The 11261-nt window shown below is 53.7% G+C and overlaps 1 protein-coding gene across 1 annotated transcript; it reads left to right on the forward strand.

Annotated features, from left to right (window-relative positions):
- Positions 1-466: 466 nt before the first annotated feature.
- LOC144488390 (uncharacterized) lies at positions 467-10867 on the forward strand (the record flags this gene model as incomplete). The annotated part of the gene is made up of 3 exons (XM_078206463.1): positions 467-637; positions 6514-6681; positions 10638-10867. Coding segments are annotated over 3 exons (569 nt in total), but the record flags the coding sequence as incomplete, so codon positions are not given.
- Positions 10868-11261: the final 394 nt, after the last annotated feature.

The following is an 11261-nucleotide window of genomic DNA, read 5'->3' on the forward strand; positions in this document are numbered from 1 at the left end:
TCCCTCTACACTGTCCCCATCAAACACTCCCAGGACAGGTACAGCAAGGGGTTAGATACAGAGTGAATCTCCCTCTGCACTGTCCCCATCAAACACTCCCAGGACAGGTACAGCAAGGGGTTAGATACAGAGTGAATCTCCCTCTGCACTGTCCCCATCAAACACTCCCAGGACAGGTACAGCACGGGGTTAGATACAGAGTAAAGCTCCCTCTGCACTGTCCCCATCAAACACTCCGAGGGCAGGTACAGCACGGGGTTAGATACAGAGTAAAGCTCCCTCTGCACTGTCCCCATCAAACACTCCCAGGACAGGTACAGCAAGGGGTTAGATACAGAGTGAATCTCCCTCTGCGCTGTCCCCAGCTCTCCTGGGAGTGTTTGATGTGGGCAGCGTAGAGGCAGCTTTACTCTGTTTTGTTGGATTCTATGTCTAACTATGTCCTGTTCTCTCTCTCTGTGTACAGGAGATGCGTCGGCACCGGTATACCTGCTGTGTGGGAAGGGTTACGAGAATCGGTACGCCCTGCGGGAGGGGATAGCCAGTCGGGCTGATGCCTGGGGCTACCGCTGCTGGGAGTGCCATTGCCTGTTCCCCAGTGTCACTGCGTTCAAACGCCACTTAAAGACACACTCAGGTAATGACTAGTGATTGAGTCACCCTTGGGGAGCGCCCAGGCTGGCTATTTAAACGCAATCAAAATCCCACCTGGATCCGCTCCATCCCGGACTTGGTTTCACACGGGGAGCTGACAGGGAGTGTCCCTGCATTTTCATAATGTGTGGGCCGCACGCACAGTAAGATTCCAATCTCCTAATTCAGGAAGGCATACGGCATGCTTGCCTTCATCGGCCGGGGCATTGAGTTTAAAAATTGGCAAGTCATGTTGCAGCTTTATAGAATCTTAGTTAGGCCGCGCTTGGAATATAGTGTTCAATTCTGGTCACCACACTACCAGAAGGATGTGGAGGCTTTGGAGAGGGTACAGAAAAGATTTACCAGGATGTTGCCTGGTATGGAGGGCATTAGCTACAAGGAGAGGTTGGAGAAACTTGGTTTGTTCTCACTGGAACGACGGAGGTTGAGGGGAGACCTGATAGAAGTCTACAAGATTATGAGGGGGATGGACAGAGTGGAGAGTCAGATGTTCTTTCCTAGGGTCGAATAGTACTGAAGACTTGTGCTCCAGAACTTGCCGCTCCCCTAGCCAAGCTCTTCCAGTGCAGTTACAACACTGGCATCTACCCAACAATGTGGAAAATTGCCCAGGTATGTCCTGTACACCAAAAGCAGGACAAATCCAACCCGGCCAATTACTGCCCAATCAGTCGACTCTCGATCATCAGGAAAGTGATGGAAGGGGTCATCGACAGCGCTATCAAGCAGCACCTGCTCAGCAATAACCTGCTCAGTGACGCCCAGTTTGGGTTCTGCCAGGGTCACTCAGCTCCTGACCTCATTACAGCCTTGGTTCAAACATGGACAAAAGAGCTGAATTCCAGAGGTGAGGTGAGAGTGACAGCCCTTGACATCAAGGCCACATTCGACCGAGTGTGGCCTCAAGGAGCCCCAGCAAAACTAGAATCAATGGGTATCAGGGGGCAAACTCTCCGCTGGTTGGAGTCATACCCGGCACACAGGAAGATGGTTGTGGTTGTGGGGGGTCAGTCATCTCAGCTCCAGGACATCTCTGCAGGAGTCCCTCAGGGTGGTGTCCTCGGACCAACAATCTTCAGCTGCTTCATCAATGACCTTCCCTCCGTCATAAGGTCAGAAGTGGGGATGTTCGCTGATTATTGCACAATGTTCAGCACCATTCACCACTCCTCAGATACTGAAGCAGTCCATGTTCAAACGCAACAAGATCTGGACAATATCCAGGCTCGGGCTGACAAGTGGCAAATAACATTCACGCCTCACACATGCCAGGCAATGACCATCACCAATAAGAGAGAATCTAAACATCACGCCTTGACATTCAATGGCATTACCATCACTGAATCCCCACTATCAACATCCTGGGGGTTCCCATCACTGAATCCCCCACTATCAACATCCTGGGGGTTCCCATCACTGAATCCCCCACTATCAACATCCTGGGGGTTACCATCACTGAATCCCCCACTATCAACATCCTGGGGGTTACCATCACTGAATCCCCCCACTATCAACATCCTGGGGGTTACCATCACTGAATCCCCCCACTATCAACATCCTGGGGGTTACCATCACTGAATCCCCCACTATCAACATCCTGGGGGTTACCATCACTGAATCCCCCCACTATCAACATCCTGGGGGTTACCATCACTGAAACCCCCACTATCAACATCCTGGGGGTTCCCATCACTGAAACCACCACTATCAACATCCTGGGGGTCACCATCACTGAAACCCCCACTATCAACATCCTGGGGGTCACCATCACTGAAACCCCCACTATCAACATCCTGGGGGTTACCATCACTGAATCCCCCACTATCAACATCCTGGGGGTTACCATCACTGAATCCCCCACTATCAACATCCTGGGGGTTCCCATCACTGAAACCCCCACTGTCAACATCCTGGGGGTCACCATCACTGAATCCCCCGCTATCAACATCCTGGGGGTCACCATCACTGAATCCCCCCACTATCAACATCCTGGGGGTTCCCATTGACCAGAAACTGAGCTGGACCCAGCCGTATAAATACTGTGGCTCCCAGAGCAGGTCAGAGGCTGGGAATCCTGCGGAGAGTAACTCACCTCCTGACTCCCCAAAGCCTGTCCACCATCTACACGGCACAAGTCAGGAGTGTGAGGGAATACTCCCCACTCGCCTGGATGGGTGCGGCTCCAACAACACTCGAGAAGCTCGACACCATCCAGGACAAAGCAGCCCCGCTCGATCGACACGCTAACCACAAACACTCACTCCCTCCACCCCCGACGCACAGTGACAGCCGTGTGTACCATCTACAAGATGCCCTGCAGCAACTCACCAAGGCTCCTTAGGCAGCACCTTCCAAACCCACCACCTCTACCATCTAGAAGGACAAGGGCAGCAGATACCTGGGAACACCCCCACCTGGAGGCTCCCCTCCGAGTCACTCACCATCCCGACTTGGAAATATATCGGCCGTTCCTTCACTGTCGCTGGGGTCAAAATCCTGGAATTCCCTCCCTAACGGCATTGTGGGCCAACCCACAGAACATGGACTGCAGCGATTCAAGAAGGCAGCTCACCACCACCTTCTCAAGGGCAACTAGGGATGGGCAATAAATACTGGCCCAGCCAGCGACGCCCATGTCCCACGAATGAATAAAAAAAGTCAAGTACTCGGGGGCACAGGTTTAAGGTGCGTGGGGGAAAGTTTAGAGGAGATGTGCGAGGTAAGTTTTTTACACAGAGGGGGGTGAGTGTCTGGGACGTGCTGCCCGGGGAGGGGGTGGGAGCGGGTACGATAGCGGCATTTAAGGGGCAATTAGACAAATACATGAATAGGATGGGGATGGAAGGATACGAACTCTAAGTGCAGACGGTTTTAGTTCAGTCGGGCAGCATGGTCGGCGCAGGCTTGGAGGGCCAAAGGGCCTGTTCCTGTGCTGTACTGTTCTTTGTTCTTTGTCCTGTCCTCTCTCGACTCGGGTTACGTTGCGTCCTCTCTGGAATTCTCTTCCTGGATGGGCAGTGGAAGCAGAGACTTTGAGTATGTCTGAAGGCCGAGTGAGATCGATTCTCGATGAACTGGGGGGGGAATCAAATAGTCCTTGTTATAGAGGGAGCGCAGCGAAGGTTTACCAGGCTGATTCCTGGGATGGCAGGTCTGTCATATGAGGGGAGACTAAGTCGGTTAGGATTATATTCACTGGAGTTTAGAAGAGTGAGAGGGGATCTCATAGAAACTTATAAAATTCACACAGGGTGAGACAGGGTAGATTCAGAAAGAATGTTCCTGATGGTGGGGGTGAGTCCAGAACTAGGGGTCAGAGTTTGAGGATAAGGGGGAAACCTTTTAGAACTGAGGGGAGGAGGAATGTCTTCACCCAGAGGGTGGTGAATGTGTGGAATTCACTCCCACAGAAAGTAGTTGAGGCCAAAACGTTGTGAGATTTCAAGAAGAAATTAGATTTCGCTCTTGGGGCTGAAGGGATCGAGGGGGGAAGGGGGGATCAGGATATAGAATTCAATGATCAGCCATGATGGTGATGAATGGCGGGGCAGGCTGGAGGGGCTGAATGGCCTCCTCCTGCTTCTAGTTTCTATGGTTTCCATGTAGATCAGCCAATGATCTAACTGAATGGGGGAGAGGGGCTAGCAGGTTGGAGAAGGGCTGAGCGGTGCACTCCTGCTCCTGATCTGATGCCTCATACATCTTGAGGAGGTAACGCCCCCCTCCGCCCCACCCCTCCGCCCCCCTCCCCCCACCCCCCCCCACCCCCCTCCCCCCACCCCCCACCCCCCCGCCCCCCTCCCCCCACCCCCCCACCCCCCCGCCCCCCTCCCCCCACCCCCCCAATCCGGCCAAACCACACAAGGCAGCATCAGGTTGGCTGTGCTGCCTTCCACGGCTCAATAGCCCAGTTCATGCCTCAGCTCTCTCAGTGTGAAGCAGGTTTCTCTGCTGGTCAGAGTGTTGGGGTGTGTGTGTGTGTGTGTGTCAGGGGGGGGCGGGGGAGGGGTTGCACGTTCTCCCCGTGTCTGCGTGGGTTTCCTCCGGATGCTCCGGTTTCCTCCCACACTCCAAAGATGTTCAGCTGAGGTGGATTGTCCGTGCTAAATTGCCCCTCAGTGTCCCAGGATGTACAGCTTAGGGGAGTGAGTGGGGTAAATATGTGGGGTTACAGGGATAGGGCCTGGGTGAGATAGTCTGTCAGAGAGTCAGTGCAGACCCGATGGGCCGAATGGGCTCTTTCTGCGCTGCAGGGTTACCCTGTGGATGGAAAGCAGCAAGGGCCATGGGATTAAAAAAAACACAGCTCCATCCGGCCATCATTGTGGAGGGAGAAACAGACTTAACATCCCGAGTCTTCGGGAAGCATAACAGGCTCGAGGGGCTGAATGGCCTCCTCCTGTTCCTGTGTAACAGGCTCGAGGGGCTGAATGCCTCCTCCTGTTCCTGTGTAACAGGCTCGAGGGGCTGAATGGGGCCTCCTTCTGTTCCTGTGTAACAGGCTCGAGGGGCTGAATGGCCTCCTCCTGTTCCTGTGTAACAGACTCGAGGGGGCTGAATGGGGCCTCCTCCTGTTCCTGTGTAACAGGCTCGAGGGGCTGAATGAGGCCTCCTCCTGTTCCTGTGTAACAGGCTCGAGGGGCTGAATGGCCTCCTCCTGTTCCTGTGTAACAGGCTCGAGGGGCTGAATGGGGCCTCCTCCTGTTCCTGTGGAACAGGCTCGAGGGGCTGAATGGGGCCTCCTCCTGTTCCTGTGTAACAGGCTCGAGGGGCTGAATGGCCTCCTCCTGTTCCTGTGTAACAGGCTCGAGGGGCTGAATGGGGCCTCCTCCTGTTCCTGTGTAACAGGCTCGAGGGGCTGAATGGGGCCTCCTCCTGTTCCTGTGTAACAGGCTCGAGGGGCTGAATGGGGCCTCCTCCTGTTCCTGTGTAACAGGCTCGAGGGGCTGAATGGGGCCTCCTCCTGTTCCTGTGTAACAGACCTGTGCAGGTCCGAGAGACACACACACACAGCGTAGGGACAGAGAGATACACAGGGTGAGACAGACACACAGATTGTGATGACTTGTGACTGTGAGATTAATGTTAATCTAACATCTGTCTCTCTCTCTGTCTGTCTCTGTCTCTCTGCCTCTCTCTCTCTGTCTCTCTGTCGCTGTCTGTCTCTCTCTCTCTGTCTCTCTCTCTGTCTCTCTCTCTCTCCCTCTCTCTCTTTCTGTCTTTCTCTCTCTCTCTGTCTCTCTCTCTGTCTCTCTCTCTCTGTCTCTCTCTCTCTCTCTGTCGCTCTCTCTCTGTCTCTCTCTCTCTGTCTCTCTCTTTCTGTCTTTCTCTCTCTCTCTCTGTCTCTATCTCTCTCTCCCTCTCTCTCTCTCTGTCTGTCTGTCTCCCTCTCTCTGTCTCTCTCCCTCTCTCTGTCCCTCTCTTTCTCTCTCCCTGTCTCTCTGTCCCTGTCTCTTTCTCTCTCTCTCTCTGTCTCTCTCCCTCTCTCTCTCTTTCTCTCTCTCTTTCTGTCTCTCTCCCTCTCTCTGTCTCTCCCTCTCTCTTTGTCTCTCTCTCTTTCTCTGTCTCTCTCTCTCTCTGTCTCTCTCTCTCTCTGTCTCTCTCTCTCTCTCTGTCTCTCTCCCTCTCTCTCTCTCCCTCTCTCTGTCTCTCCCTCTCTCTCTCCCTCTCCCTCTCTCTCCCTCTCTCTCTCTCTCTCTCTCTCCCTCTCTCTCTCTCCCTCTCCCTCTCTCTCTCCCTCCCTCTCTCCCTCTTTCTCTCTCTCTCTCCGTCTCTCTCTCTCTCTCTCTCCCTCTCTCCCTCTCTCTCTCTCCCTCTCCCCCTCTCCCTCTCTCCCCCTCTCTGCTGTGTTTGCAGGAAGACCCCCTCACCAGTGCCAGTTCTGTCGGAGCCGTTTTCAGGATGAGAATAGTCTGAAGCATCACAAGCAAAGCCATCGGGGTGAGAAACCCTATCAATGCAGCAACTGCAGGAAGAAATTCAGTCTCAAACACCAGCTCGAGACTCACTACAGGGTGCACACAGGTAAACGTCAGGGGCTGTGGCTGGCCCGGTACCGGGGTAGCGTTCCCCTTTCACCAAACCATGGCGACCGTGCCTGACCACTTTCCAAACGCCCTCTTCCCCAACCTCCTTGGTCACTGGGAGGTTACGCCAGGGGGTGGAAGATGGGATGATAATGCAGGACAAAATGTGAGCTTGTTCACTCTGACAGGCTGAATCGAAAAACATTACGTTATTTTAAAGAGAGATTGCGGAGCTCTGAGATGCAGAGGGATCTGGGCGTCCTGGTCCACGACGTTCGTCTGCAGGAGCAGCGAGTGACTTTTTCAAAAATTATTTTATGGGACATTATTTTATGGGAGAGGGAGAATGAGGGGAGATCTAATAGAGGTGTACAAGATTATGAAGGGTATAGATAGGGTGAACGGTGGGAAGCTTTTTCCCAGGTCGGAGGTGATGATCACGAGGGGTCGCGGGCTCAAGGTGAGAGGGGCGAAGTATAACTCAGATATCAGAGGGACGTTTTTTACACAGAGGGTGGTGGGGGTCTGGAATGCGCTGCCAAGTAGGGTGGTGGAGGCAGGCACGCTGACATCGTTTAAGACTTACCTGGATAGTCACATGAGCAGCCTGGGAATGGAGGGATACAAACGATTGGTCTAGTTGGACCAAGGAGCGGCACAGGCTTGGAGGGCCGAAGGGCCTGTTTCTGTGCTGTACTGTTCTTTGTTCTTTTTGTTCTTTGTACGGGCATCACTGGCTGGGCCAGCATTTATTGCCCATCCCTAGTTGCCCTTGGAGGGCAGTTGAGGGTCACCCACATTGCTGTGGCTCTGGAGTCACATGTAGGCCAGACCGGGGAAGGACGGCAGATTTCCTTCCCTAAAGGGAACCAGATGGGTTTTTCCGACAATAGGTCATCAGAAGATTCTTAATTCCAGATATTTTTTATTGAATTCAAATTCCACCATCTGCCGTGGTGGGATTCGAACCCAGGTCCCCAGAACATTAGCTGAGTTTCTGGATTAATTGTCCAGCAATAATACCACTGGGCCATCGCACCCCCTATTAGGAAGACAAATTTGATTTGATTTATTATTGTCACATGTATTAACATACAGTGAAAAATATTGTTTCTTGCGCGCTATCCAGACAAAGCATACCGTTCATAGAGAAGGAAAGGAGAGAGTGCAGAATGTAGTGTTACAGTCACAGCTAGGGTGTAGAGAAAGATCAACTTAATGCGAGGTAGGTCCATTCAAAAGTCTGCCAGCAGCAGGGAAGAAGCTGTTCTTGAGTCGGTCGGTACGTGATCTCAGACTTTTGTATTGTTTTCCCGACGGAAGAAGGTGGAAGAGAGAATGTCCGGGGTGCGTGGGGTCCTTAATTATGCCGGCTGCTTTGCCGAGGCAGCGGGAAGTGTAGACAGAGTCAATGGATGGGAGGCTGGTCTGCGTGATGGGACTGGGCTACATTCACGACCCTTTGTAGTTCCTTGCGGTCTTGGGTGAAATGGAGTGTATATTGGGAGGAGGATGGAATATCAAAGTCGGGAAGTCTCACTCCGACTGGAGGGGACATTGGCGAGACCCCGTGAGTAACTGCGGACAGTTTTAGTCTCCTTATTTAGAGAGGGATAGTCTGGCCTCGGACGCCATTCAGGGAAGGGTCACTGGGTCAATTCCTGGGGTGAAGGGGGTTGGTGTCTTATGGGGAAAGGTTTGAGTAGGTCGCGGCCTGTAACCCACTGGGGGTCAGCTCCTCCCCCCCTTGTGGGGGGGGGGTGGATCTAGATCGAGGGGGACAGGTTCAGACCGAGGGGTCTCCCCTTGGAGACGGAGATGAGGAGGAATTTCTTCTCTCGGGAGGTTGGTGGGATTTTCTTTTCCCCCCAGTTGGGGGGGGAGGGGGGGAGAGCTGGGGAATATATTGGAGGACGAGTTAGAGAGATTTCCGATCGACAAGCGACTGAGGGCAGACAAGAAAGTGGCAGTTAGGGCTGGTCAACCCTGATACTGTTGAGTGGGCCAGCACATTGGAGGGGCCGAATGGCTCCCACTCCACCTGATGTTCCCCATGAAGCCTGTTGTCCCAATGACCTCCCAACTGATGGAGTAACACCACCACCTGGTGGTGGCAGATGGTACTCCAGCACCAGGACAGTGTCGAGGGAGATTTACTCTGTATCTCACCCCGTGCTGTACCTGTCCTGGGAGTGTTTGATGGGGACGGTGTAGAGGGAGCTTTACTCTGTATCTAACCCCGTGCTGTACCTGTCCTGGGAGTGTTTGATGGGGACAGTGTAGAGGGAGCATTACTCTGTATCTAACCCCGTGCTGTACCTGTCCTGGGAGTGTTTGATGGGGACAGTGTAGAGGGAGTTTTACTCTGTATCTAACCCCGTGTTGTACCTGTCCTGAGAGTGTTTGATGGGGGACAGTGTCGAGGGAGATTTACTCTGTATCTAACCCCGTGCTGTACCTGTCCTGGGAGTGTTTGATGGGGACAATGTAGAGGGAGTTTTACTCTGTATCTAACCCCATGCTGTACCTGTCCTGGGAGTGTTTGATGGGGGGCAGTGTAGAGGGAGCTTTACTCTGTCTCTAACCCCGTGCTGTACCAGTCCTGGGAGTGTTTGATGGGGACAGTGTAGAGGGAGCTTTACTCTGTATCTAACCCCGTGCTGTACCTGTCCTGGGAGTGTTTGATGGGGACAGTGTAGAGGGAGCTTTACTCTGTATCTAACCCCGTGCTGTACCTGTCCTGGGAGTGTTTGATGGGGGGCAGTGTAGAGGGAGCGTTACTCTGTATCTAACCCCGTGCTGTACCTGTCCTGGGAGTGTTTGATGGGGGACAGTGTAGAGGGAGCGTCACTCTGTATCTAACCCCGTGCTGTACCTGTCCTGGGAGTGTTTGATGGGGGGCAGTGTAGAGGGAGCTTTACTCTGTATTTAACCCCGTGCTGTACCTGTCCTGGGAGTGTTTGATGGGGACAGTGTAGAGGGAGCTTTACTCTGTATCTAACCCCGTGCTGTACCTGTCCTGGGAGTGTTTGATGGGGGGCAGTGTAGAGGGAGCTTTACTCTGTATCTAACCCCGTGCTGTACCTGTCCTGGGAGTGTTTGATGGGGGAGAGTGTAGAGGGAGCTTTACTCTGTATCTAACCCCGTGCTGTCCCTGTCCTGGGAGTGTTTGATGGGGGACAGTGGAGAGGGAGCTTTACTCTGTATCTAACCCCGTGCTGTACCTGTCCTGGGAGTGTTTGATGGGGACAGTGTAGAGGGAGCTTCACTCTGTATCTAACCCCGTGCTGTACCTGTCCTGGGAGTGTTTGATGGGGGACAGTGTAGAGGGAGCTTTACTCTGTATCTAACCCCGTGTTGTACCTGTCCTGGGAGTGCTTGATGGGGGACAGTGTAGAGGGAGCTTTACTCTGTATCTGACCCCGTGCTGTACCTGTCCTGGGAGTGTTTGATGGGGGACAGTGTAGAGGGAGCTTTACTCTGTATCTAACCCCGTACTGTCCCTGTCCTGGGAGTGTTTGATGGGGACAGTGTCGAGGGAGCTTTACTCTGTATCTAACCCCGTGCTGTTCCTGTCCTGGGAGTGTTTGATGGGGGACAGTGTAGAGGGAGCTTTACTCTGTATCTAACCCCGTGCTGTACCTGTCCTGGGAGTGTTTGATGGGGACAGTGTCGAGGGAGCTTTACTCTGTATCTAACCCCGTGCTGTTCCTGTCCTGGGAGTGTTTGATGGGGACAGTGTAGAGGGAGCTTTACTCTGTATCTAACCCCGTGCTGTACCTGTCCTGGGAGTGTTTGATGGGGACAGTGTAGAGGGAGCTTTACTCTGTATCTAACCCCGTGCTGTACCTGTCCTGGGAGTGTTTGATGGGGGACAGTGTAGAGGGAGCTTTACTCTGTATCTAACCCCGTGCTGTGCGTGATGAGTGTTGACTGATTTTGTTTCCTCTGCAGGGGAGAAACCCTTCGAGTGTAAACTCTGCCACCAGCGATCGCGGGACTATTCGGCCATGATCAAACACCTCCGGACTCACAGCGGTGCCTTACCATACCGCTGTACCTTGTGTCAGGAATTCTGCCCAAGCCTTGTTGCCATGCAAAAACACATCAAGTCCCACAAAGCCGAGGAGATTCCCTCCGACTGGAGTCTGGAAGAAACCTACCTCTACCTTTGCTACGTGTAGTGTTTGGAAGCTCGCTCTGCGTTGGGTGGGGCGGGGGGGCGGGGGGGAGGGGAATGGGGGGGGGGCGGGCGGTGGGTGCATTAACATGGGATGGTCCCACCCTGTGGGTGGTGTGGTGTCCCAGAGCCCTTCCTGCACCCGCCTGGGTGCTGAGGTAGTGGGACACTGCGTCTGGGTGGCCTCAGAGGGGGTGGGTTTGTGAGGGGGGGAAGTGGGGGGGCGGGGGTGGTTACCTCAGATTAAATTGATCTCAGTTCTGTTCAGGTTAGTGCGAGGAGGGTGGGTGTCGTTAGAGGGGGGAGGGGAGTTGGTGGGGGGTGGTCGGAATGAGACAATGTCGCCACCCCCCTCCCCCCCCCTCCGATAAAGACCCCCCCTCCCCTCCCACCTCCGC

The sequence above is a fragment of the Mustelus asterias genome, unplaced genomic scaffold (genome assembly GCF_964213995.1).
Source record: "Mustelus asterias unplaced genomic scaffold, sMusAst1.hap1.1 HAP1_SCAFFOLD_1513, whole genome shotgun sequence".
Taxonomy (NCBI): Eukaryota; Metazoa; Chordata; class Chondrichthyes; order Carcharhiniformes; family Triakidae; genus Mustelus; species Mustelus asterias.